The sequence below is a fragment of the Daphnia pulex genome, chromosome 1 (assembly GCF_021134715.1).
Source record: "Daphnia pulex isolate KAP4 chromosome 1, ASM2113471v1".
Taxonomy (NCBI): domain Eukaryota; kingdom Metazoa; phylum Arthropoda; class Branchiopoda; order Diplostraca; family Daphniidae; genus Daphnia; species Daphnia pulex.
Window position 1 is genome coordinate 3,401,793 of NC_060017.1, and position 27,968 is coordinate 3,429,760.

General features: G+C 43.8%; 1 protein-coding gene across 1 annotated transcript; it reads right to left on the reverse strand.

Annotated features, from left to right (window-relative positions):
- Window positions 1-27,352, reverse strand: LOC124195622 (sonic hedgehog protein A-like). Its single transcript, XM_046590114.1, has 3 exons — window positions 24,583-27,352; window positions 10,556-10,817; window positions 1-2,382 (listed from the first exon to the last, which is right to left on the reverse strand). The coding sequence occupies exons 1-3, from the start codon at window positions 25,144-25,146 to the stop codon at window positions 1,496-1,498; spliced, it is 1,713 nt and encodes a 570-aa protein (XP_046446070.1). The 5' UTR covers window positions 25,147-27,352; the 3' UTR covers window positions 1-1,495.
- Window positions 27,353-27,968: the final 616 nt, after the last annotated feature.

Genomic DNA, 27,968 nt, shown 5'->3' on the forward strand with positions numbered 1-27,968 from the left:
TTGTTGTTTGATAATAATTGAAACAGATGTGTATGGTTGCAGAAATATACAAAGTTGACAATCCGAATGGCGGAAATTGGGTTGTCCCATGACAATTTTTTTTAAACAAGAAATTAAGAAACAAAGGGGCGCGAAATTACAAAATAATAATAAAAAAATTAACAAAAACATTTCGCCATTATGATTATTATTTTTTTTTCTTCTTATTCTTGCGACAATTGAATTCATAGAGCGAAAATAACAAATGAATTGGTTGTCGTATTAGCTTTGGAGGGCGGTTCGATTTCCGGTGAAATTATTTTTTTGTTTCGTTTTTTTTTTTTTTCAATTTTTTATCATCCGTCAATGATGAAATGAAAGCTGAAAATAATAATAATAAAAAAAGAAAAGAACAAGATTTTGATATAAAAGATTCAAACGTTTGGGGCACTGGAGAGCAGTGAGAGTCTGACAAATAAAACCAAAAAAATGTTTGACAAAAAAGTTCCCTCGACATCAAATAGAAAAATTATTATAAGAGACGGACGGAGTAAAATAGGTAAAAAAAAATTTTCATAAGATAGTATATAGTTTGTTTTATAAAAAAAAAAGGGAGAGAGGCTTTTTCATAGAAAAAGTCGGTGGTGGTCAGGTGAACGCGTGATATTGGGGGGTGCGGGTGGGGAGTGGGGGTAATCGATAGATACTGATAGATCTGTATGTGTGTGTATGTCTCACTCTATTTTATTATGTACAACTTGTTGAACCTTTAACACTCTTTTTTTTTTTGTGAAATTAACTACATATATGGGACAGAAGATTATTTCTCTCATCATAAAAAAAAAACAAAAGTTTGGCTGGTAGTTGTGTTTTCTTTCCGTCTTTTCTTTTTAACACCTCGTCGTTTCTTCTTCAATCCTCAACTGTTCATCCTATTTACAATTGTTATACATCTTACACACGCATCATCACAAAATTATGGAGGGTATATTTTATTTTTTTGCTGCTGTTTCATTTTTCTCGGAAATTGATCTCGGGTTTTCTTGTAGCGGAGTGCGGAAACGCGAGGAGTAAAAAATGGTTTTATTTTATATGAATAGGACTGTAGGTGTATAATAGTAATAGTGGTGGTGGCTGGTTTGCTGGTGGCAGTTCCTTATGTTTCTGGAACATTTCATATAGTTGGTTGACCGTTGATCGGTCGTGGCTTATTTGTAACGAAACAAAAACAATCGGGAGGGATAGGGGGGGGGGGGGAGAGCAATCAACAAATCATACATCATTGGGCATATTTAAATATATAGGCTCGAAATTGGTGAGCGAAAATTGTACCGAAAAAAAATTAACAAATAAAAAAAAAATCGGGAAATCTCTCTCTCTCTCGGGGATATAACAGAATTGGGTGTTGGTCTCAATGTATCGATTATAAAAAGATAGTCGATCATTGATGGATTACATAAGAGAGAGAGAGAGAGAGAAAGATGAAGCGATCATCCTTAGCACATGTCAGCAGTCATCAATTGAAGACCAGATGACTGGGCAGTACAAATCGCGCTATCCTATACAACATTTTGGCGTACCAGTGGATGCCCACTAGCGTCGGAGGTTTGCTCTCGCTGGTGCTCGATCTCTCAGCCTCGACGCTTATTCTGACTGGGATGCTGCTGCCGCTCGCTGATTCTGTCCGGTCGTGATTCCACCAGCTGAGGGCTCGCCAGAAGTGGACCAGACTCTTGTGGACGTTGTTGAGGAGACGGACGGGAGCGAATGCCCAATGAGCGATGGTCTGGTCGTCGATGACGGCGTAACAGGAGACGACGACCTGGTCGACCACCAGCGTCCCTTCCTCGGTCAGCGGTGCCAGAACTCCTCGCTGGGTCACGGCCGAGACGCCGACCACCCGTTGCGGCTTGGGTCGGCCGTCGGGGCCAGTCGAAACGATCCAGTCGCCGATTTGCACTTTGGAGGCGAAGGTGGCCTTCAGGCGGGTCCCGAAACGGTCCATTGTAGCATTGGCCATCATCTGGTCCAGCAATCGGTCTTCCTCTTCGGCGCTGCTGTTCTCGCCCGAGTGCAAACTGTTGGATTGAAGTTGTCCGTTCATCAAGTCGACGTCGACATCCTCCAGTAAATCTTGGCTGGCCACCGTGTAGATCAGGTGGCTGGCCGTCATCGTCACGCTGGCACCGTCGGTCGATAGCAGCTGGACGAAATCTCGTTCCTCGCTCAGGTCGCGGTCCAGGAACAACAAGACGGGACTGAAGACCAAACGGCCCTGCGAGTCCATCGACTGAATCCGGTCGCCCACCGACAATTCCGACAGTTTCTTGACTCCGCCGCTCTCGCTCAAAACGGTCGATTCAGGCGGGAAACATCCTCCGTGACGACCGGCTTGAGAAGATTCTGTTAAATCAAATGAAAGAAAAATTCGGTTATTATAAATGTCTTTGTTTGAAAGAATTTTTCAAATGGAGGAAACCAAAACAACAAAAAACAAAAACAAAACAAAGATGGACGCTCTGAAATAACTGCGCTGGGAGACCCAAACTATCATTCTTCTTCCTTTGCGCCGGGTGCTGATGGCGGAGTGAAGTGGAAAAAAGAGCTAAAGAAGAAGAAGGTAATAACAGTTGGGCTTTGATGCTGCTGCCCTTGTCTCGTCCAACTGTCGAATGTTTTCCGTGTCGAGAGATAACTACTACTTGTCGTCGTATATACTAGTTCGTTCCCCCCTTCTTCTTCTTCTTCTTCTTCTTCTCCGCTCTCCCTTGTTGCTCTGTGGCACCGCGATGAACAGACGCGAGCATCCTTGCATAATATATAGGACCCGACTCTGTTGCCATGGCTCCTCTCTCCGAGCTTTCTTTCATATCCTTTTCGCCGAGTCTCTTTAGTTAGCTTTACATCCATATATAACATCTCTCTATCTATCTTGGTAAGATTCCTCCGAGTCCCATTCTTTTAGTGCTCATTATAACTCTAACCACTTTGTGTGTGTGTGTGTGCCTGTGCCCCGTTTATTTATTTTCTGCGCGCTGACCTCCCGCCATCACGTCCTATGATATGTTTTTTCGTTTCTTTTCTTTCCCTTTCGTATGCGTCGAATGTATTGACTCTCGGCTGTTGGGAAAACAAAAAAAACATGGCAAAAATAAATAGCCAAGGTTATAGAAGAGAGGACTAACAGCAGCCCCCTGTCCTGTCTCCTGTCCCCTTGAATCAATTGGGCACGCAGACACACACACACACGTTAGACATGCAACAGCGTTTGACTCCAAGTTGACACTGAGAATCTGTTAGTCAATTAGAGTTTTCAAGACAAGATAAAAGGGCACCCAGAGAAGACACAACACACACCACCCCTCCTGTCTGCGCGCTGTAATACCGAAAGCAACCCAAAATCTTTGGGGAAGATAGAGAAAAACTGAGAAATAAAAATGTGTACAAGAAAGAGAGAGAGAGCAGCTAAAGCTCTTCCATGGGCTTTTTATGTTTAAGATATAGATGGATGAGGGGGGGCTCCATAACACGGACCTTTTTTTCTTTCTTTTTTTTTGCCCTCCTCTCGTCCGCATTCCTTATATAATAAACATCGTTCTTCTTCTTCTACTTTTTTTCTGCCTTCTTTTCTGTCTGTTCCGTTTTTCTACCTGAGCAGTTCTCACGCGCGTACCTCAACACAAAAAACCTATGGGTGCCACTTTTTTTTTTCTTCTTCTTCTTCTTCTTCTTCTTTTGGGGGGGTTTCTGTCTACGAGCCCGTCTGCATTCATCCTTGGGAAAAAATTCACTTAGTGAAAACATTACGTTGCCAATTTGTCGTCATGTTCTTCTTCCTTCAGATCCCCTATAGTTCTCGACTGATCGTTTGACTGCGCGAATGTCTGGCCCGTTGTTAGACACGAAAGAAAGAAAGAAGGAAAAACTGCGATCCATCACCATCTCATCCGAGATGTACTGAAAAGATGAGGGGGGGTTCCGAAGACAAAAAACAAAAATAGATAAATCATTCTCCACAAGAATTTCAAATTTGTTTCTCATCTTTTTCTTTTTTTCATCATCAGCCATTTGAAATGTTGAATGACAGTAAATCGTACAGACAACGACATCACTGGGTGGCCGAAAACAAAAGAAAAAAGACAGAGAGAGAGAGACAACGGGCGGCTTCTTTTTATCGCATCGCGGTGAGCCGGACAACGCGCGGCATTTCTCGAACGCCGTTCAAATGCCCGGCAAATGCGCAGCACACGCAAAAAAGGCGACAGAGTACACGATCGATTGTTTCGTTTTTGTTTTGCCAGAGCTCTTCTTCTTCTTTTGGGTTATTCCCAGGTGTGCGGAACGCCAATCGACTGGAGGAAAGAATTCATTTTTGTGTGTGTGTGTCCGCTTTTGTTACGAGCTCGGGGTGGGCGAGTGAAAACATTCCAGCGCATCCGCTTTCATTCTCCCATCACCAAATGAAAGGGAAAGCCATGCAGAAAGTCATGGGGCAACACAACACAGTTGTGTGCTGGCGACCGATCAGTTCGACAAAAGAAAGAGAACCATTTTCTTTAGATTCTCTTTGAGGTCCGGCTCTTTTGGGTCGATCCGCATCGGACACGGAGGCCGACGAGAATGCTGTACACACAGGAGAAGATTTGAGAAAATGGGAAAAACCATTCGAGCTGGAAGGGAAAAGGCTGAGGCGCGCTCATCGCCACGCACGATTTCAAATGTCACAACAATCTCTTCTTCTTCTTCTCCTCACAGCACAGAAGAACTGGCACCACGTCAAAAAGGACGGACATGTTTACACCACCAACTATGGAGGAAAGGTCGCCGCCGCCACCTCCCAGCTGCTGGACATTTCTCAAGAATTTTATCCCACTTTGATTTATTCATTTTTATTATTACGATTATATGCAGCCAAAGGAGGACTATCTCTCTCTCTTTCGAGGGGGGAGGAAAGGGGGGGGGATATTCATTGGATCCACATTCACATAGATCTCCACTATACATAGAGAAACCCACCCATATCATATAATAACGTGCCGAGTATAGATGCGCGTTTAATTTCACTCTTGACGTGGCATCGGAAAAAATGAAATCTAAAATTCCGGAGAGGTTTTCGTCACGGATCTCACCCCGTCTCTTTTGATTTCCCCCCGGTCGCCCGTGTCGAAGGATTTGTGTGCCCGTTGGGAATAAAGAAAGAAAAATATATATAAGAAGGAGATTATCAACGGGTGAGGACAAGATAGGCAATCAGCAGTGAAAAAAGAAAAGAAAAAACGGACCAGGGGAGGGAGAAAATGAAATAAAAAACGATGAAAAAAAAACCAAAAGGGACGAGTTCAGGAAAAGAAAAGGAGGAGGAATGTTGTTTGGCTTAAACCAATCGGAGAAGAAGTTTCGAAGTTGTTCTTTTTTTTCTTTCTTTTCCTGACTGACTGGGAGAGAAGAAACTGACGAAAGAGCTAAGAAAAACACGAGATGAAGTCAAAGAAATGGCCGCTGTTTGACTGTTGGCAGTGTATAGCTACTACCTTGGCTATCAATTCAAAAAGGCCCCCCCTCTTTTCCCACATATTTATGGGCGCAATCAAAAAAGAGAATAGAGAATTTATTCTCCAGTAAGAAAGAAACAAACTCGGACGATACTCTGTCTCTCTTTCTGTTTTTCCCCCCTTGATTTTTTTCTCCATCGTGTCTGGCAATTTGCGGGGGAGCTCTTCTTCTTCTTCTTCTTCTTGTCTTGTCTTCCCGTTTTTATGTGCCGCGCAACAACTTGGGCGGCCCGGCATAAATTAACAAGCGCGAACCGAACCGACCGTCCTTCATGGCTCCCTATTTCTTTCTACTGTTTTCCTCATTGGAAATCGCTTCTTCTATTTCTATTTCTCCAATTGAACACAACCCTGGCGCATTTGAATCACCAAACGTGTCACTGTCGATCCCCCGACGATATGACGTCAGTTAGTTAGTCAACTACACTCCCACTTGATAATAATGACGCAACACGGGCGGGAAGAAGAAGGAGAAAAGAAAAGACGACGGAAGGTCAAACGTCCTCCCTGCTGCCGACACTTTAAATGGGTGTTAACGACTAGTTGGGAAATCATATTTTTTCGGAAGAACACACACAAGAGCGGGACACGCCGCCCCGTCAACGAGTCAAAATATCACCCTCTTTTTTCCCCTTTATATTCTCCTCTCTCTCCCGGTGTGGGAAAGAAATTGAAAAGAACCCCCCCACCATCACCCACCTCAAAAGAAGTGGAAGGACACCCATCTCTTTATTTGGTGGTCTCTCCCTGAAATGTTCCAAAGAAAAAAAAGAAGTCGGATACGGTATAGGTATAGACATTGTGTCGAGAGATAGGCCTCCTTCTTTTGAGAAGAAGGCCCACACAGAAGTGAGAGGGAGTAGTAGAGAGATAAGAGATCATATACATATTGAATCCTCGGGCATAGGCCTACAATCTATACACATATATGTGTGTGTGCCTGTGCTCGCTGTGAGAAAATAAAAAAAAGCTCCGAGTGCTGAAAAGCGCCCGTTGGAAATCTCTCCAGACATTTATTTGAATTCTCTCTCTCTCATCTAGCTTGGTAGATAGAAAAAAGGACAGAAAATATATCTCTCTCTAAAGCCTGTGGCAGCACAGCGCAGTGCAGCGCAGAGATGGGTTATATACACACGCAGGTATGCGGTGTATAGGGCAAAAGAAGGAGCCGCCGTTTCTTCTTCTTTGAAATAAGAAAAAGGTCTAAGAGAGAGAGAAAGGTATAACGAGAAGAGAGACAAATCGGGTTCGGCGTCTAGAAGAGCGCGCACCAGGGCCCGGAGAGAACCCAAGTCGACATAGCTCACCCCGACAAGTGTTTCCTGCGGGGCTTTCTCTATTTATCCCCCGTGTATCTAATAATGCTCAGCTGGTTTGGAAAGAAGAAGAAGAAGAAGAAGAAGAAAGAAAGACTAGAGAGAGAGAGAGAGCAGGTCGACTCTCTTGAAGAGTTTGAATAAGCTGACGCGTCAAGTGAACGCGAGAAACGGCCCCTCTCACAGGTGACGGAACCCAATCAGTCAGAGTCACATGATACTTGTTACCTGTTAAGACAACCCAAAGAGCGCTCTGGCTCTGCTGTGTAGATATCTATTTAAAAAAAGCTTACGGGGTATATTTATAACGTGCGCGCTGTACTACACCCAGCACTGACTGGAAATATACCTAGATAAAACTATGCGGAAAAGATTTCCAAATCGACGCTTATTTTAGATCGATATAAATAAAAATAGCCATGGCGTGATGGGTTTCCCCCCAGCCCATCTGGAAAATCTGATTTCGAGTCTCTATATTCTTTTCTTTTTCCCTTTTTTACATTTGCTTATTCCCAAACAGAAAATGGGAAGAAAAAAAAAGAATGGGAATAAATCCTTATAGCGCAGCTTGTTGTTGAGGGACCCTAGAGCTTGTTAAGTTGTGTTACACGCTCCGAGAGTCGAAGAGGTAGGAGGAGGAGCCCCCCATTGGTATGCGGGTAGTTATGTGGGGGGGAGAAGAAGAAGAAGAGACGGCGCATCAGGTAAAACAGGTAACACGGCCCAGGATGAAAAAAAAAGAGCGGGGCGCCGAGGAGTTCAGAAAAAAGGGAGAGAAGATCTCCCTGAATAGAAGAAGAAGAAGAAGAGGGTGCCGGTTATGTTGAAGAAGAAGGGGCTCCCATCACACAGGTTCCCCGCCGAGAGCGGCACCCATCACCCTGGCGATATACACGGCCTCTTTTCTTCTTTTCTTTTCTTTCTTTCTTCCTTCTCTCCAACATCTATTACTACTTAGACTCTTTATAAGTTTGTACCTTCTTTTCTTTTCATTCTTTTTCTGTCGGCCCACAGGCCACAGTCAAAAAGTCGCCGGAACAACACCCATCACCCCATTCGCCACACACGCACACACACAACAAATGCCAGGACTAATACAAGAAATGTCTGAAAAAACGGATGACGCTCCGTTGAAGATGGCGCATATTAAATAAATAAATAAATAAATAAAATACCAACAGAACGTTAACAAGAAAAGATGATGGAAATGTTGTGAATGTGCTGGTCGCTATCCGCTGGGAGACGAGCGCGGGAGAGAGTCTCGTGGAATTATTCAACGATTTCATTAATGTCAAAAAGCAAAAGGGAATCGAATGCGTGTCCCGCACACCTGCGTGTGTTGTCGCTGTACGCTGCGGAGGTTTTTTGACAAAAGTGTTTTGATTGAATGGACAAGACACATCCGAATTTGAATTGACGTCAAACAAGCGCGAATTTAGTTGCCATGTAAACGCTAGAAAAAAAGGTCGGGCCAAGGAAATTCTTCTTCTTTCCGGAAGATTATTGTCCATCAATCGAATCAAACAAGTCCCAGCTGGAACCCCAATAATAAGATTCGATCGAATGATGAATTCCGGGAGGTATCAAGCGAATGCACGCAACATTCCTGGGCCGCGTTTAAATCTGTTTTTTTTTCCCGCGCAGTCACTCTCTCTTTACCGATGATAACTGCCGATAGAAAATAGAATAGCTCCGATGAAACTCTTTATTTTTCCCGTCTTGTAATATCCAGTCACTTTGGAGATTATCCCTGGCCGAGATTTTTTCCATAGAAGAAAAAATCCACCAGAAAAGAACACACGGTGACTCGTTTAAAATCGACGAGCTTTTCCCCAACAACAACAACAACAACACAGGTATTTTTTTTATAGGCTGGTTTTTTGTTTCGACCTTTTTTTCTTCTCTGCAGCGGAATGTTCACACAGTCGCCTCATATACAAATTCGAGTTCTTCTTCTTCTTCATCATCGGTGGTGCTGTGGGACTACTTAGCCCTTGTGTTGCGCCCTATACTCTCTCCCTCTCTCTCTCCCTGGCAGGGCCATAATAATAATAACCTCTTTTCTCTCCCCCCCCCTTTTTTTTGTATCCCTGGAGCCAATGATCTGCCAGCCAAAGCTATATCTGCCACAACAACAACACGGGACTAGGTTGTTTCGTTATTTTTTTTTCTCTGTTTCTTTCTTCTTTTGGGACGAGTCCCTTTAGAAACGGCAGGCAGCCAATGAACGGCCGGCCCCTTAGCCAGCCGATACGTGTGCATATACACGTCTAACCTATCCCCATCACGATGCCTTTGAGAATCTAAAAGAAGAAGAAGAAAGAAGAAGAAGAAGACGGAGAAGAAGAAGAAAAAGAGAGTTGGTTTGGCCTCTTTCACGGGCCTCAAGGGGTTGCATTCCAAACGCATTTGGACCAATCGCACGTCTCGTCTGTTTAGATACATCAAATTGCGGATTTTTCTCTCCCGAAGTCCCGATCCATTGGGAAATGAAGTCATACGTCAGCAAGTTGCCATCATCTTCGCCTCAGTTGCCTCATTTGATGATGATATGCTTAAATTTTTTTTTTTGTTTTGTTTTGTTTTTTCTCACAAAATAAAAGAAAAGAAAAAAAGAAAAGAAAAGAATAAGGAAAACTATTAGGTTACACATGGTGTCCATTAGCTCTGCACGAAGACCGTGACTTTGCGGGATTTACCGCTCAGAGAAGTGCGATGACAATCGACAAAAGAGTTTGTACATATAATAGACGTGTGCAAAGGCCCTGCTGCTGGCTCTCTCAAAGTCCAGCATCTTATATGTATATATATTTTTTTAAGTACCAGACGGACGCAGAATTTCAGAGAAGAGAAGAGAATAAAAAAAGAGAGTCTCTCTCTCTTTAACCAGAGAGTCGGAGCTGCTGGAGGGCGATTGGAAAATGGTTGCTCTTTCCATCAGATGAAAATGAAATAAAAAATAAATAAATAAAGCTCCGGCTGCTGGTCTGGTCCAACGAACCGGGCTCCCACGTACACGCACTAGACGCTCAAAGTAGGAGTTGCCCGAAGAAGAATATTAGAACTTTTCACTTCAGAAAAAGATTTTTTCTTTTTTTCTTTCCCAAAGAGGAAACCAAAATAAAACAACAACAACAACAACTGGCGCGTCCCGGGCATTGAAAGAATGATGGCACTTCTATAAATAGAAATGAACGTGAAACCACCACCTTCCTCTCTATCGTAGCCTCCCTCTTTCACGACCCTCCCGATTTTTACAAAATCAAACGTAGGTAGTAGTAAGTCGGTTGGTCGTCTAGCGCGTATTATAGAGTTTCCCTTCTTCTCTCCGAGAAGAAGAATCAATAACGAAATAGAAAACTGGAAGAAGAAGAAGAAGAAGAAGAGGAGATGCGGCCTCGACTTTGTGATTCCAGCCGAGTATTTATAACGAATCAACAAAAACCTCCAAGGAGAAGAAGAAGAGAGCCAGGGTCGACGAGCGACTATGTCAGAGAAGAGAGAAGAAGAAGAAGAAGAAGGAAAGACAATAGCACAAGCCCTATCCATCAAGACGGATCCGGTTCGTTCTATTCGAGCTTTTTTGGTTGAATTGTTTCTCTCTTTCGGTCGTTCGTTTTCGGGAGCCTCGAATCTTTTTTTTTTGTTTTTTTGTTTTTGTTTTTCTTTTTGATTTATTCCGGGGTGATGATTTGATTTTGGTCTTACCTGATTTGACTGAAGCGTGAATGTGAGCCCGCGACTCGTAGTAGACCCAGTCGAATCCGGCCTCGACGGCCAGACGGGCCAGCATGCCGTACTTGGAGCGGTCGCGATCCGACGTCGTGATGTCCACGCCTCGTCCCTCGTAGTGCAAAGAGTTGGCCGCGTGCAGGCCTTCCTCGTCCCAGCCTTCCGTCACGCGCAGTTTCACGCCCGGCCACTGGTTCATCACCGAAATGGCCAACGTGTTAAGCTTCTCTTTGCATCTCTGGAAAATTGGGGAAAACAAAAACAAAAAACAAAAATCTGATTATAACAAATTTGGCGCTTTCAATTTGAAAAAAAATATTTTTTAAAAAATAAAAGAAACACAAAGTGAACGTTTCGTCCCGTAGGTCATGAACGACCTCGTCTCTTTTTTTTTCTTTCTCTCTTTCTGGACGGCCGGCCGGCCCTCGAGACAAGAGATTTGTGTAAAGTGTGATGCAGGTGTTCAAATGAAAAGAAGAGGTAGAGAGCCACCTGCGGACTCGGCGCCCGTGTGCTCTCGCTTCAACGGTTCACGTTTTGGAATCAATTAAGAGCGGCGCGGGCACCGCACACACAGAGCCCAACAGAAAAGAAACGATTTCCAAACCGGACAGCAGCCCCCCGCATCATTTCGATCAACAAGAAGAAGAAAATGTTAAGAAAAAAAAGAAACACAAATTAAAAAAACAAAAAGTGTTATTTCTTCTTCTTCTTGTGTATAAATCTCATCATCTCATTTGTTTTGTTTAAAAAAGAAAGAAAAAACAAAATTCTCCGCCGTTTTTGGTGGTCGGATTTTATTTTAAAAATAAACTATCCGACGTCATCTCATTATGTTTTAATTAATAACAAACCGGCGAGCTCCTTTGAATTCCCCCCTAGCTATATAAATGTAAATCAAATATTACACAAGCCGTATCCGTATATATATAAGCCTATTACTGCCTACTTTCTCTCTCTCTCTCATATTTATTAATGATGCGACAGTCCGTCCACATACACACATTGATGTTTCCAGAGATTTTGTTTGATCTTTGTCTTTCTCTCTCTCTCTCTATACTCTCACGATGCTATTAGTACGGTAAAGAAGAACCGGCATACCGGCCCAGGAGAAGAAAAAAAGATATAGCTAGATATATACACACTCGGCTGCTATTTGCCGCCCTTCTTCGACTATGCGCCTTCAACTTCTTCTTTTTTCTCTCGGTACACACAGAGAGAGAGAGACACGACCTCCCACCTTCGCATGTTTTGATTTCCCACGGTGTTCTTTAAGTGTTTTCTTTCTTCGACTCTCTCTCTCTCTTTTAAAAGCGGGAAGGTAGGAGGAGTCACTGGGTGAAGAAGAGCCGCGCGCGTGATTTGTCATCCCTTTTTTCCTCTCTCCTCTTCTTCTTCTTCTTCCTTTAGATTTTTATTTGTCTTCTTTTTCTTTTTTTTCCCTTCACTTCTTTTTTGAAGAGCTGTTAAACGAGTTTGACTCTCTGGCCGTCCATTTACTGAACACACACCGATGGATATGAGGGACGGGGGAACTTTTTTTTTTATTTTTTCCGACCAGCAGTTTCCGTTTGGTATTTTACTTTTGTCTAAACAACACGGAGATGAAAGAATAGAAAATCTATAAGAGATAACACACATTTACCGCCGCCCCCCATAACCGAGAAATGGTTTCGAGTGGGGCGATGACAAGTGGCCAGTGTACGAAATTCAAACAGCGCGCGGCTCTTGAAAACAATTTGGGTAAAAAAATACCAAAAAGTCGACCGCGCACAAACACGGGCCGATAAGGCGACGACGCCGACGACGACACAATTTTCTTGTTTTTCCCTTTTGGCCAACGGTGTTTGCATAGTTGGAAGAAACCCGATAGGTTATTTGTGTTGCATCTCTTTCTGTACGGATACGAGTTGTGACTCTGTGAATGTTTGTTGTAAAATAAGAAAAAAGAAAAAAAAAACCTTTGGGCTGGTCAACTGAGGCCCCAGCTGTCAGAGGACTTTGGGGGCTAATTGCTCTTTTGTACAAGCCGAGGCAGCACGTACACAAGAGAGAGAGAGAGGGACGTTAGAATTTCAAACTAATATAGGGTGGAAAAAGAAAAAAAGCCTATTCAATTTCTATGTAGACGATTCCACAAACAGCGAGAGCTGGAATCTTTTTTTCTTTTCTATTGTTGAACTGTGCGCGCATCTTCCGATTGGTGTTCGCCCTTTTGGCTGGCCCGTCTAAGCGCGCGAGCTCGTTATTAGCCGGACGCCAGGTGTTTGAGTGCTGCTGCCACAGCAGTGCCTTATTGTATTATATTTTCAGGATCCCAAAAGGGACGGAAGGAATTTTTTGTCGAAACGAGAAAAAAAATTCAAGAAAAAGAATAAAAATTTGTTTTAGTTTGGGGAATTTACTTCAGACGGACAAATCGATGGGAAAAGACGACGGACGATGTGATGTCAAAAGATTCATCGACCTCAATCTCGCAGACTAGAAAGAGAAGAGAGAGAGAGAGATGGATTGCGACATCGTCGCGGGGTTATTGTCCCGAAGTTGCGCGCGCGGGTGTTCCCATTACAAACGGCGTTGACTTTTCGTTTGCCTTTCTCCGGGCGGCAGAGACGCGCCGCTCTTCTTTTCTCTCTCCTGGGGGACACAACACAACTGGGCGAATTCCAGGAATGTCCCCATGCCCGTAAAAAGGCTACTACTATACGGTACAACTCTCGGATTGATTTAATAACAACAACAACAACACCGGCCATAGAAAGGGTGAAGAAATAACAAATGAAAAGCGACCGAAATCCAGACAGACACACAACTCCTCTCACAAAAAGGCGTGTGTGTGTGTGTGGGTTCCAGTAAAAACGGAACCCCCTGGCGTGTGTAGACCAGAAAACAAAATTTGTTTTTCCAGGAGAGATGGAGGGACCATATAAGAAGCCGCTTGCTGGACCCGACCCTTTTGTTGAGCTGGAAATTTGGGGGGGTTCCGGATCCCTTCCGCCGCCGTACATAAATGTATATAATTCCGCCCACACAATTCGTTCTGATTTTATTCTTGCTTTCATTTCACCCCCCTCTCTCTCTCTTCAAAGAGAACTGTAGTACACTGTACGTGTAGGCCAGCCACTAAAAAATGTGTCTACAAAGTTTTTCTTCCAGCACACGGGGGAGAGATGGAAAAGAAAAAGGTGGTGGTAATATAATGAATGATCGGGCCATGACTTGACTATTAAACATTTTCTTGTCTCTCTGGCGCGCAGCAAAGGGGCTAAACTCTTACAGTATACATGTTGTCGGTCCTTTTTTTCTTTCTTTTTGAAGGAAAAATGCTCTGTACAAATGTACAGAGAGACATGGGGGATAGGGAGATAAGAGCGGGCGGCTGGACAAACTGCGCCGGGGCAAATGGGAGGGAGGCGCGGCTGGACTCCAAATGACAAGGTAGACCAACACACTGCCGCTAGAAGAAAAGCCATTTTCCCACTTTTTCGAATGTTTGAACGGCCGATGTTTTGACACAAAATGAAAAGTCGATGGCAGTTTCCCTTATTCAATAAAAAATTCAACTGATTTTTTTTATTTCTTTTAAAAATAAGGAATAGCTCATTATTATTATATGGTAGTATATGGAAGGGGGGGGGTTCCAGATTTTTTTTTCTTTTAGGGTCGGTCGGAAGGAATTCGAAGAAAAATATGTCTGGTTGTCTCTACTCAAAACGTATCATTAGCGGCGGTCCGGCTTTCAAACAAAACAAAAAAAGGAATAGTCTCCCATGTGGCATTGACAAGGTGGGAGGGACTATAGACTGGAATAATCATTAACCCTTCAGAAAAAAGTTTGCAAACTTTCCATCCATCTTGTAAAAAAATCTATTCTCACTTTGCTTTCGTTTTTAATGGAGGAGGCCCCAATATGAATTTTTTTTTTCAAATTTCCCGCTTTTCGTGTTGCGGTACATATACTGTACGTATCCAACTCACGCGTTTGAATTTGTCTTTTAACCGCCGAGGGGATGACCTCCGTTCACCCACAACAACCCAAGAATCAAAGTAGTAGTCGTAGTATAGTAGTAGTCGTTTGTTGTTTTCGGGTGCTGGGCTGGAATTTCAAATATGCGCGCGCCCAGGGACCACAAGTCGCACACACACAAGGGCGCCGGTCGTCGTCGCCCTGCCGGCGTCATCATCATCCGCGCGTTTTTGATGGCCTTTAATGTGCCCCGCAGGTCGGCAGATGATGGGGGGTTTCATTTGCAACCGAAAAAAAGAAAAAGAAAAATTCGAGTCGAGTGCCACCAACCACCCAACCACTTTTGTGCGTTTGTGGTGGCCTCTATAAACTCTGGCACAAGAATGTGAACGGCTCTCTGCTGCGCCGTTGGGGGACGCGCATTGCTCGCGAGTCAACAAGTCAACAAGTCAACACCAAATTATCAAAAACCCCAAAAGGCGGAAAAGAAAAGAAGAAGAAGAAGAACAAGAGAAATTCCGATCGTAATGGACAAATTTGTCTCGAGAACAAGAAGAAAAATCCCCCGAGTTGTTCATTTCGACAGTTTTGAACGCAGCGGGAGTCGACCAAACAATTCGTGCAACATCAACACACACACAAGTCCTATACTACAGCTATCTTATTATTACATACATAGATGTATATATATATTTATTCTCCCTCCTCCCAGTTCAAATCACAGCTCAGAAAAGAAAAAAAAGAGAAAAACAAAATTCCAGACAGTCGGGCTGGGAATGCGATGATTGCGCGACCCGAAATGACCCAAACGGAAGAAAAAGTGTCAAAAGTCAATTGGTGGAATGAGTCGAGCGCGGCGGTTTTCCATTCCTTTCACCCCCGCACACGACACACACACACAAAATATTATAGATAAAAATAGTTGTTGTTTTTCTTTTCTTTTCTTTCAAAAATAACAAAAAAATAAATAAAGAAATTGGCGAAAGAATTTGTAACGGCGTGCCATCACGCCCTTTGGAGAACTTTTGCTCGTCCGGCGACTCTATATGCAAATCATCATCATTGTCTCCGAGGTATTTCTCTCTCTTTCTTTCTAGTCTCATAAACTTTTTTGATTTGTCGCCAACTCCAAATGTTTTTCGTGTCTGGCCAATTCCGGCCGTAGAGAGAGGTTCACGGGTTGTTGTTGCTGCTGTTTGGACGGGCAGCCAAGAATTAATTTCGTTTCTTTTTTTTTCTAGGGCATCATCGCGCGTCTCTGCTGCCGCTCTGCCGGCATTTCACGCCGGTGTGGACGACCTGCTGTCGGCTATATACGAACTCGACCGTCCGAGTTGTTTTTACACAACAACAACAGTTTCACGAGAGAAACAAAAAAAGATGACGACCGTGGTGCAGTAACAGCTGCTGGGCAAGAGCAGCAGCGCCTTCGGGTGGCTGTTGCGTCTAAAAGAAGAAGCGACGGCCTTCGGAGCAAAAAAAAAAAAAAAAAAGTGCCGGCCCTTCGACGGATCCAATCACAGAAGAGACTGCGGCCAAACGGAGAAGATGGCATTAGGCTCCGCCCCGTTTTGGGTTTGAGCCGACGACAGCCTCTGCCCTGCTTCTTCTCCGTTGTCACGACGAAACGAAAAGAGAAGAAGAATAAGAAGAAAAAGGGAATTTGGGTTTTTTATTTGTGACCCCAAGGGCCAGCAGCAGCTGCCAGCGGAAAGATCTGATTTTCCCCAAAGTCATGATCTATTCATCGTCGCTGGCCCAGACGGCCACTTACATTTCTCGCCGGATCAACTGGAAGGCGAGATGAGAGAGCCAATGGCCAAAGAGGAGCTATTTCCGCACTCTGAGACGACAATACAATTGAATAAAGTTTAGATTATTTCTCTCTCTCGTGACAACAACGGCAACAAAAGAAAAGTCAACGACACAATAGATTCCCCCCCCCCACCATCCGTAACGGCGGTCCCGTCTCGTCCGGCAGCCAATGGCCATCGAGGAAAAGAAATTTCGGCTGGCTCGATTGTCTCTTTTCTTTCTTGTCTTGACAGTAGCATTTCCTTAGTATAAACACCAAATTTAATAGAAGGGAGGAAGAATAAACCCCAAGGACGGACAGGGCTGCTGCTGCTGCTGCTGCCCAGTCGCTATAAAAACGAACCGTCCCTCCTTGGAAGAAGAAGAAGAAGAAGAAGAAGAAAAAAGAAAAATGGACTTTGGAAATTCGGTAGAAATCTAGAGTGATTGCTTCGGCGAGCCGTTTGGCTTCGTCACATCGTTCCATCACGGCCCAGCTGTTGAAATAGCGGCGGCGGACGCTCTTTTATATCCCCTTTGCGCTTTATTTGATTCTCCTGCACGGGAGGAAAAAACCCGCGGCTATTCGAAGTTTGACTGGCTCCTGATAGGCCATACTGGGAGCCGACTAACTCTTCGTCTAAAGCTCTGGCTGTGTGATGGCGGTCGCAAAAAAAAAACAAAAAGCGATTGGAATCCACCGCAACAACAAACAAACAGCGACAACAACCAGCAGCTGAACGACCGGCACGATTGCCATCGTGAAATCAAATCTACTTCTCAATGTCGGCTAGCAGCAGCCAATAACCTAAGTCGCAAACGCCTAAATGTCGGCCTTTACTTTTCCTAGAGGCGATTTTCTTTCGGTGTTGTTGTTGTTGTGTCTCATCCCGACTTCTTCTTCTTTTGATTTGTCGACAACCAAAAAACAAAAGACGAACGACGAGTGGAGCATGCTCAATGAGAAACACGATCCGTCCGTTGGCACGTGTTTTGGATTATTTCGCCGCCGCCGCTTCTTCTTCTATTCCCGTATAATATTACCCGATTCGAAGAAAACCAAAAGTTTCCTGCGTGTGAGAGTCTGCGATGTATCCTGGTCGCGTGCTGCTCATCCTCGTCCCTCGCCAAACCAATGAAAATGGCCGAATATGCTCATTTTCGAATTAAAAAAACACGACCAAGTTCGACCAGGAACTTTCCGTTTCGCCGGTTAAGTGAATCAATAGAGAAGAAGAAGAAGAAACAGAGTGTGTGTGTGTACACCAATATCAATGCAGACATCCTGGCTGATGTATAGACTATCACCTTTTCCAAATCAAGAGCTCTATAGGAAAATGTTTTCTCTTTGGGCGATAATCCGCAATGGTTCGTCTCTCTTTCTTTGTTCCAAAAACTTTGACATTGAAAGAACCTTTGAGTTGGTGATTGGAATAAGACGACGAAGAAGAAAAAGCAGAAGAAGCAAGTGAAACATTTCTTTGTTGGCAGAGAAACGCCCTAAATCCAATTGGCTTGTGACCGCTAAAAAGATCATCCAGCAGCCAACAGGCCACAGCAGCACGAGAGGATCAAAACAATAAAGAAATGTTAAGCTAAAAAACAAAACAAATCTCTTTTGCCGACTGTGTTTGTGCTGTGTGCTGCTGCTGGCCTGATGCCAGCCGTCGATATCGAAAGGTGAGTGTGTATCTCTCTCTTTGCTGCTGGCCAAACTACAACACAAAAAATTCTTTGACCGAAAATAAAAATTTAAAGAAAAACTTTTTCTCGTTTTAGCGCAGCAGCAGCGTCTAGCGTCCCGTCTGCCCGTCCGGTCGACCAAGAGCGGTTTGACGGCCCAGTTTGTTATTTTTCCCTTTTTCTACGAATCGCGTGAGGGGGGCACCCAAACAGATTAAACAAACACCCAACAGCTCAGTAGGTCGACCTACATGTCCATATGCTACTACACAAATACTATGTCTACTACTACGAGATATACGTTATGCTAATCGACTGTCCCGGGTGCGCGGAACGGACCGCCGGCCAACATATCATCACGAAAAAAAGACAAAAAACAAAAAATATTTTTGGCCAAAATTGTTTTTTTTTTTCTAAATTGAACGGCCGATCTATGATGAAGTTTGGCTGAGTGTTTTCTGTGTGTTTGTTTGAACTTATTGGATTTGTTAAGTTTTGTTTTGTCTTCTTCTTTTGGCTTTGTAAAAAAAAACGGACGTGTAGGAATGCGGGTGCTGGGCAACCCGTGGGGTCTCTCTGCTTTCTATCGCATCAGAAGAGTCTCTCCTTCTTCTTTCCTGATTCTCCTTTTGATTCGATTTGAATTTTCTCTTTTTTTGGAGGTCAAAGTACATGCCACAAGGTCCGTATACACACGAACGCATTCAGTTTGGAGCAGTGCTGATAGTACGGCCCTCGCAAGTCAAACCCCCCAAAAAAATCTAAGCAGCAGCCAGCGAAGGGCTATCGTTTGGAATATAATTCGACTCTTTATCCTTCACTTGTGTCTGCTGTGTGTGCTGAAATCGACCGATTTGGAATTTCTCCGTCTCTTGTTGTTGGCTGGATAACAACAACAACAACAGAAGAAGAAGACTCTACGTGTGTATCATTTAAATTCTTCCAAGTTTATATTCCGAATCGGTTGGAATTTGATTTTCTTTTACGACGTCCGAAAAAAGTTTCAATTGCCCCTGGAAATTGGTTTCGAGTTTGATCGACTCTTGATGAGGGCCTATGATTTCAAGTGGAACTGACACGGGCCACTACCGCGTCTAACACCCGACCAGCTCGTCTACTGCGACACAAAAATAATAAAAGAAAAAAGGGCAAGAAAATAAAAAATAAAAATCTAACCTGCGCGTATCTAACCAGCCAAAAGAAAACCCAGAAAACACCTGATTCTTCTTCTTTTTCTCTATATAGTACTCGGGTCAAATTTCAAGATCCATCCGGCTCTACCGTGTTTATGTTGTTGTAGTACCTAGATACCTTGTACCATACCTCGTACCCAGAGAGGAGAGCCTATAAACTATATGATGGACACAGCAGTATATATATAATACTAGCTTCCGGAATCGATCGGCCAGGGGTTTCGCTGGTCCCTCATTTCATTCACTTTTGGGTAGTGTTGTACGGCAACAACAACAACTGCTACTGTTACCACTCTGATATACACCTTTACGGATTGAGGCAAGGTCCTCTCGGGACCGGGTGTTTATGACACGCGGAGGACACAACACGGCCAAGGAAGAGAAAAAAAAGGGGGGAGAAAAAGAAGAAGAAGCAGCTATAAGGGAAGTTTGGGTCATTTGTAGGTAGTCGGTATAATATGCGCAGACGGACAATATATATATGGCCGGCTACTATGCGCCATAACGTTTTGTTATGTTAGAGTTATGGATGTTAAAATTGAAGAAAAAAAAACGAACAAAACCGAGAAAGAAGAGCTTGACATTTGAGGAGTCGATGACGTCAACGTTATTCTTTCTCAAATTTATTTTCCTCGTCGCCTTTTATTTTATTTTTTTTTCTCTTTTATCTTTGCCGTGCGCAACTTCTTTCTGGTGATCGATGAACTCTTAAACTTAAAAAATTTTTTCGTTTTCCATTTGTGTCGAGTTTTATCTTGTTGCGCGATTGTGCGACCCTTTCCATCGGCCTAAATACCTTCACCTGTTTCGAAAGAAACTCTTTTTTAAAATAAAAGTTCTTTTGATTTTTTGTTTTTTTACAAAGAAGACAAGACACTCGGTTGATGGAGCGTCAGAGTTCCATCAAGCCCGAGAGGTCCGTCTGAATTCCATGTGAAGAAAAAAGGAAACAAACAACATAGTGTCGTCGCTCTTGTCTGTATAAAAGTTTGCGGTTTTTCCCGAGGTGGCGACTAGAGTTTGTTTCAAACGACAACACCGCAAACAGGAGAAATATTTCTGAACCAGACCATATAGAGATTATACTATAAGGATACTATTTCGCAATTGGCGTTCAACTAGGAAAGAGAAAGAAAAAATACCGGGAATTTTAAATGCAAATGAAACCAAAATGTCTAGTAGTCTGCTGTTTTTTCTTTCTTTTCTTCTGTTTAAACTATTCTAACGCGCACGACGGCATAAAAAGAACTGCTCTCTGCTGGAGGCTGGCCATTAAAAACTGAAAGAGAAACAACAACTCACCCCCGAAAGAAAAAAAACGTCTGAAAGAATTAAAAAGGAGGAGCTGCTGCCCTTTTTCGAAATGTTGCGCGCGCATCTTTTTCTTTTTCGTCTAGAGTTTCCATGCGAACTTTGGCCCGAGACAATAACAGTCGAGAGAGAGTGTAGATATATGTGCATCATACCGTGTACAATATCCCCCCCTCCAATGTATGTACACACAGAGACACATTCACTATAAGCTAAAACGTCCTGTCAAACTTTGGTTCCATCACCCTTAAGATTCTTCTTTCTCTCTCACCGTGACTGAATAACAACGGCCATAAACAAAAGTTGTCCCTGCGCCACTATATACATACATACAGCTACTACACCACTACCCCGAAAGGTTTTTTTTGAATGACCAGAAAATAAAAACAAAAAAATACCAGAAGGAGGTAGAAGAATTCTTATTCACCGGGGTTCACCGAGGAGAATTCTTGTATACCCTCTGATCGATATCCTACTGGATAGATATGGTATAGTCGATCTTGAACAACCGAATCAAAATGAATGTACACTAGAAGGAGTCACTATAAAGCTATTGCGCTATAGTGCCATAAGGACAGGAAGAAGTTACAGCTGGAAAAAAAGAAACGAGACTGTGTAATGGCGGTATATAGTAGTGGCACGTTTGGGTGGCGACTATCTATCTAATGGTATCTCTCTCAAAAAGTGTCTGTGAGAAAAAAAGGCGACTTCTTTTTGGCCTTCGAACCAAATTGAGCGCGCAAAAATTCAAAAATGTCAAGCCCCCCCAAAAAACACACGCACACACACACTCTAGAGGAATGCCGGATCCTATAGCGCCATATAAATGCCACCAGTTCGTCTAACTCTGAACCGTGTCATGACCGTGTCGTCGGTCTATGACAATATGTTTCTTTTCTTTTTCTTCTCACTCCTCTCTCCCCACTACCGTCGAAGAAAAAAGTTAACGAAAAAGCTACGGCAACACACGGCCGTGGGAATTTGTTGTGCACCCGCTTCTTCTTCTTCTTTCCCCTCAACGGACCTCGAAGTGATGAGGAATAATAAAATTTTAAAAAAAGAAAAAGAAAGAGAAAAAAAAACAGGGCGCAGAGGAGGCAGCGAAATTCTGCTGTGAAAGACAACGAGACGACAGGTAAAAATGGGCCAGCATCATCCACACACACACACACTACACACTTGTGTGTGTGTGTGTGTCCATCTCTGTCCCGCATCTTGTGGGAAGAAGAACAAGTCAGAAAAAAAAGAAGAACAAGTCCCAGGATATGGCATGGGAACGCCAAAAAGGAAGAGTATCTCTGTGTGTGTCTATAGGTATAACCCCACCCTGTAGGTATACAGCACATATCCCAGTCGTATATGTATGTACATTTAGTGGCTAGAGTAGTAGTAGAAGAAGAAACTACCTACCTTTTATTTTCCCCACATGACAGTTCTACCTAATTCTGCTCAAACAAGTTAACTCTTCTTTTTTTGGCCTCAATAAAATGTCCGAAATCAACTCTGAATTTCTGGCCCCCCCACCAATGATGAAAAAGTCGCCATTTTTGTCTTTCTTGTTTTTTATTGGTGGGTCTTGACACGGACTCACTAACTTCCTGAGCCGCCAATCTCATGTAGGTGATGCGTGTCCTACATATAAATCTCCGACCGAGTTTCGACCACGCCCACGCGGGATTCGGTTCCCATCCGACAAAAATCAAAAAAGGAGGAAATGAAATGAAAGCGGAAATTGTCGCCGACTTGCGGACCCAGCGCACGCCGGTAGTCCAAACGGGAGGGTTTCTCAGACGCCGTGGAAAAGACGACGACGACGACAAGAAACAACTTTCGGTGTAACGTTTCCTCGTGCCCGGCCAAAAGTTATACGAGGACACGTCACACGCCCAAGTCCATTTCTCCGGGCAAAGAATTCTTTGGTTTTTGAAATCAAAGTCAAAAATAATGTTTTCTTTTTTCTTCCCTCCCGTTAAGAAAATGGAGAGCTTCTCTTTCTTGTTGGTGCCGTAACATTTCCGACTTTGCGGTGAAACCGAATCTCTCGATCGGACCGGGCAGGAAAAAGGGCAACCCACCCGCGACTGCCCCAGCTCTCTCTCTCTCCGTTGCGCGGGGGGGTTCAAATAACAACAGAAGACATGGAGAACGACGCGATGAATACGTACATGTACACAACCCAAAAAAATGTCTTATAAAACATTTTTTTTTAAGTTGAAAAGAAATCGTGGCGCATTCTTCTCATAACTTAAATATCGAGAGAAAGTGATTGAATCATTTGATGCAACACTTTTGAGAATTGATCTGTTTTGAATTGGGCGCGCCAGGATTTAGAGAAAGAGAAAACAAAAGGGAAATTTTCGAATGTCTGTCAAAGATTTCTTGATTATTTCTTATTTGATTTGTTATTTAGGTGAATCCCCCCACCCCACCCTTCTTGCCCAAAAAGCTGAGAGGTCCATTTGACACTTGGGTGACAGTCACGCCGACGTGTTACTGTCAATAGCCAATAGCCCCCCAAGCAGCCAGCCGGGCAAAGAGAGCTAAAGAGAGAGAGAGAGAGTAGCCATCTAGCTTTTTGTTTTCCGTGTCTCACCATATCATTTTCGAATGGGGCGGAGAGCGGTTGGTGGTGGGGGGGAATTCCATCAGGGGCCTCTTAAGAAGACGACGACAATGACAGGAGAATCAAAAGCTTTTCAGCGAGGTATTTTCAAAAGTCACATCAAGTTCCCAAAAAGACAAGAATGAACACCGCGCCCTGGCACACACACACACACACAGCCCCAATAGCCTTTTCCCATCTCTATTATTTATTGGCTATGATTGTCGCCTATAGATATCATAAGACTATACATCTCTCGACTCTCATTTATCGCAATTAAACCTCTTTTTTATTTATTCGGGTGGGAAAAACTATCGGCGGTCGAATTGGGTGGCTTCTTCCTCAACTGTTTTCTTTTTCCTTATTCTTTTTTTGGGGGGGAATTTGGATTTTTATGTCTGGGGATCGTGAATGATCTTCTCGAGTCAGAAAACCAATTGTCACCTGTCTCTATTTTAAACCGTGGCCATGGGAAAAGGAGAAATCTCTGGGCCTCCCCTTCAAGAAGAAGAAGAAGTCGAGACCGGTGCTAAACTCTATGGGGGCAATCTGTCCTCTCAGGTAGTGCGTACACATCAATACAAGAGTAGTACATATTCATACCAATATAAAAATATGAGTATATATATGTATGTGTATAGAGAAAGGAGAAAGAAAGAAAAGGCTTTTAATTAGGACGGGCATATCTTTGGCGATGGTTAAAAAGGTATACACACACCTGATTTCTCTCTCTCTCTCTTTTCATCTCACATGTCACTCCTACATGGACGGGGTCTCCGCCAATGTTTGTGCCACTGTATAATTGGATTTCCAGCCGTGTGAAATGAAGAAATTTTCTCTTTTTTTATGAAGAAAATTCACGGATCTCCCTGACTGTTTGTGTGTGTGTGTGTGTGTGTGTGGGTTTTTTTTTTTTTTCGCACAGTGTCAAAATAACAAAAGACAAACTTTCAAAACAAAAAATATTTTGGGGGTAAAAATTATAACAAGTCAAAGGAGTAACGAAAAACCTTATTCCCCCCCACCCCCTCCTTTAGTTGGTTGGTTGCCGTGTAAAGTAAAACCCATAAGAGGCTTATTTGGAGCCATCGGATACCGCCATAACAGTTCCGGCCGCTGGTTCTTTTTTCTTTATTTTTTCGTCGTCGTCGTCTACAAAAGCCTATACATATAGCCTACAGTCATAAAAAACCGACGAGAGGAAGGGAAAAACTTATAACTATATAATCGCGTGTGTGTTTTCTTTTTTACTTGTGTTTCGGCCGTCTCGGTCTACCACCACCACCACAACGGCTCACGGTGTGGTTTCAGGTAGGCGACACCATTTAAATAAAACAACCGAAGGTTTTGAACCCGCAAAACGGATTAGGCCTATTGGCTTCCAATTCGATCGATATATGTAGCTAGAATAGAAGGGCGGGAATATTTGAATCACCCAAAATGCGACATTTACCTGGGTCATGAGTCGATCGGCTCCCGTTCCTTCCTCGTCTTTGAAGACAATGTCCGTGTTGTAGTTGGGCACGAGCTGCTGGAACCTGGGATCGTCGCGCGTGATTTTGCCCTCGGTGAGTCCGCTGGCGCCGAGCGTGTTCTCCGACACGTTGGGCACGTGCTGCTTGAAGACGAGCGGCGTCAACTTGCGCGGCGACCGGCGGCGGTTGGCACCCCGGCCGGGACCGCAGGCCGTGGCCGGTGACGGCAGCAACGCGCTCAACACCACCAGCAGGACCAGGAGCCAGTAACAGCAGCCGGCCGACGAAGATGACGAGCCGGGCGAGCGACGTCTGTTGCTGTGAGGGCGTCGTGATGAGGTGGTGGTGGCGGAGGTGGTGGTGGTGGAGGAGGAACAAGACGACGCGGATGATTGGGTTGGACGCTCGACTCCATCACCGCCACAGTCGCTGCAGACGCCGACGCTTATCCGCCGCCGCCGAGTCCGAACGTGACCGGCCTCCTCTGATGAGCACGTAGGCCTTCCAGCACTGGACCAACACTCGACGAACGACGCCATCATTTTTTCTAATTTTTACTTCGACTTTTTTCTCAATTCGCTTGTTTGAACACTGCGGAAAATATTTGGGAACCGAACGGAGTAGCACTTTTTTTGGTTGGGAATCCCGATGAACGAAATGAAACGACGACGGCACCGTCGATATGTAAATCACCAATGAGGATCGAGGTAAAAAGGGGAATTGGGGAAATCAATGGAGGCAACAGCGAGGAATAGACGCGGGCCGATAAATCTCTGATCGTGCGCTGGGTTGGTGTCTAGACGCGGACGTTTCGACACGATCGACAAACGGCATCGGCTCTTGGGAGAGTGTCATTCCATCTCTCGATGCCCAGCCGTCAGCAGAGGGCCAATTTAATTTGTAAAAAATTTTTGTGTTTTGACAAATACGGAAAAAAAAATAAGAAAAAAATTTTTCCAAAATTTCGACAGAAATAAAAATTCGGTTTTTCTAAAAATTTGTTGTTGGGGGAGTTAAAAAAACCAGAGTGGAGAGGAGGATAAAAAATGGTCAAAAGTAGTGGGTTATCCGACAGGAAGCGCGGAGAGACGATCTCTGGACACCGGCCGATGAGGTATCTGTGATGGAACTGGCAGCAAATCACCGAACCACCAGCACTCTGTGAGTCTGCAGAGCTGGAGGAGACGGCGGAGGCGGGGTAGTAGCAGTCGACCAAGAGGAGGAGGAGGAGGAGAAGGAGGAGGAGGAATAAGGTGACGCTGGAGGAGCAGAGGAGCGGATCGGATCGGAGAGGTGGGTCATTGAGAATCGGGGGGGTATGAAAGGTCTAGAGGTGAAAACATTCACTAAAAGGGAATACAACGAAAAATTGAGGAGGGTCTCCAGGTGCCTTCTTCTTCTTCTTCTTCTTCTTCTTTTAAATAATATTTTGAAAAGAACAAGAACTTTTTCTTCTTCTTTGGTCGAGCTGTTGGGATCTATGTTGTCACAACAATGTGTCTTGACGGACTGAGCTCCAAAGTCCCCACCGGTGAGTACAACTGGGCGTACAGACACACACAGCAGGGCGGAGGGAAAAGGAGCAGCACCCGACCTCCCAGTTAGAGACACACGGCCAAGAAGTAGAAGAAGACGAAGAAGGAGGTTATACATAAGAAAAGGAAGAAGAAGAAGAAGAAAAGAGATTTTTGGTTTTCGGTTTGTTTCACCTTGTTCGGTGTCTAAGGTAAAAAAAAAAAAAGAAGGGGGGTTCTGTGTGTGGGGTGCGCTCACGGGTGCGCAAGTCTCCCCTTCGGCTGAGCACCCAAGTTGGTACACGGGAGAGAGAAAGAGGCGGGACTTGAGGACACCTCCCACTCTGGAGCCAAGCTCCGCCCTCAGCGTCCATTTCAAAAGTCTCCTGCTTCTTTTGTGTGCGTGTATATAAAAGAGACTTGTGTGTGTGAGTATCATCGAGAGAGAGAGAGAGAAAAAAAGATTTTCTTATTCGGGTTGTGTATAGTCGAGAGATATGTAAGAATCCCTCCCACTTGACCACCACACTACTACACCTCCACCGACCGGTGCGCCCGTCTTTTTCTTTACCCGAGGCAGGGACACCTATAAAAGCCGATGCCACACACCGAAAAAGATAGTCGAGATAGGCAAACAAAAAGCTAAGGAAAAACACATGGAACAAGAAGAAGCGAAGCCAAAATAAAAATAAAAGGGGCAAGAAAAACCCCTGCAGAGGTGCCGAATGCGCCATCAAAAAGAAGAAGAAGAAGAATCTTTTATTTTTCTTCTTTTCCTTTTGTCTCTCTTCTATTTATATGCCCCCGACACACAGAGCGTCTAAAACCCATCAAAACACACACACACATACACAGGAGGGAAAGAAAAACCGACATCTTCCAAGTGCTAATGTTGCTTCTCTTCACGAAAGGGGCGGGGTCTAAAATTCCTTTCCCCCCGCGCTGCTGCTCCATTCAATTTCAAATGTTGTTATACATTTTTTCTCCTTCTTTTTTTATTTTGCCCTTTTGCTCTATAGTGTACTACCTTCAAAAAACTGTAATTAGATTTCATTATTTATGAATCGCTCTTCTTATCACCGCCCACCTCTCAGAGTTCCATCCCGTCAGAAACAAAAAAAATAAAAGGAAATCAATGACGAAGCTGAAAAATTAATTTTGCCTGGGCCTCTTTCTTTTTAAAATAAAATTCTTTTTGTTTTATTCCGTGGAAACCTCTCAACGTTAAAAGGGCAAAAAAAAAATTTAAGGAAAAATAAATGATCATTAAATAAAAAAGAAAAAAAAAAGGCGAAAGAATTCGGTGTGTGTGTGTGTGCGCGTTTAAATTATTTCTTTACGAGTGCGCGTAAATTGTTGCGTGCGTGTGCGCTCTCCTCTCCGGCCTTTTTCGATATTTTTGGTATTTTTTTTCCCCCCTTCTTGTAAAGCAAATCATTTCGGTTATTAGAAGAAACATCTCGTTGCGTCTGCCGCCCTGATTGCCCATTTAGGTATTAAAATACCACATGTGTGTATAAATAGGTGTACATAATAATAAGTGTCCCCCAATCATTTGCGTGAAAGACAAACCAGACGTGAAAAAAACAAAAAAACGCCAAAAACAGTTGCACGAACGAACGAACGAACGAGAATTTCGGTCGATGCTGCCATTTGTTTAATAGCTCTTTCGCGGCCTTTCGGCCTTTTTTCTTTTTTTTCTCTTTCCCGGAGAAATTCCTTTTTAAAAAAGTTAAACGATGGCAAACCGCCATCACCTGACCGCCCGCACCGACGTTTAAATGCCACCAGTCTCTTTCTCTCTTCTTCTTTTTCTCTTTTGGTTGGAGGGGAATTCAAATAGAGAGAGA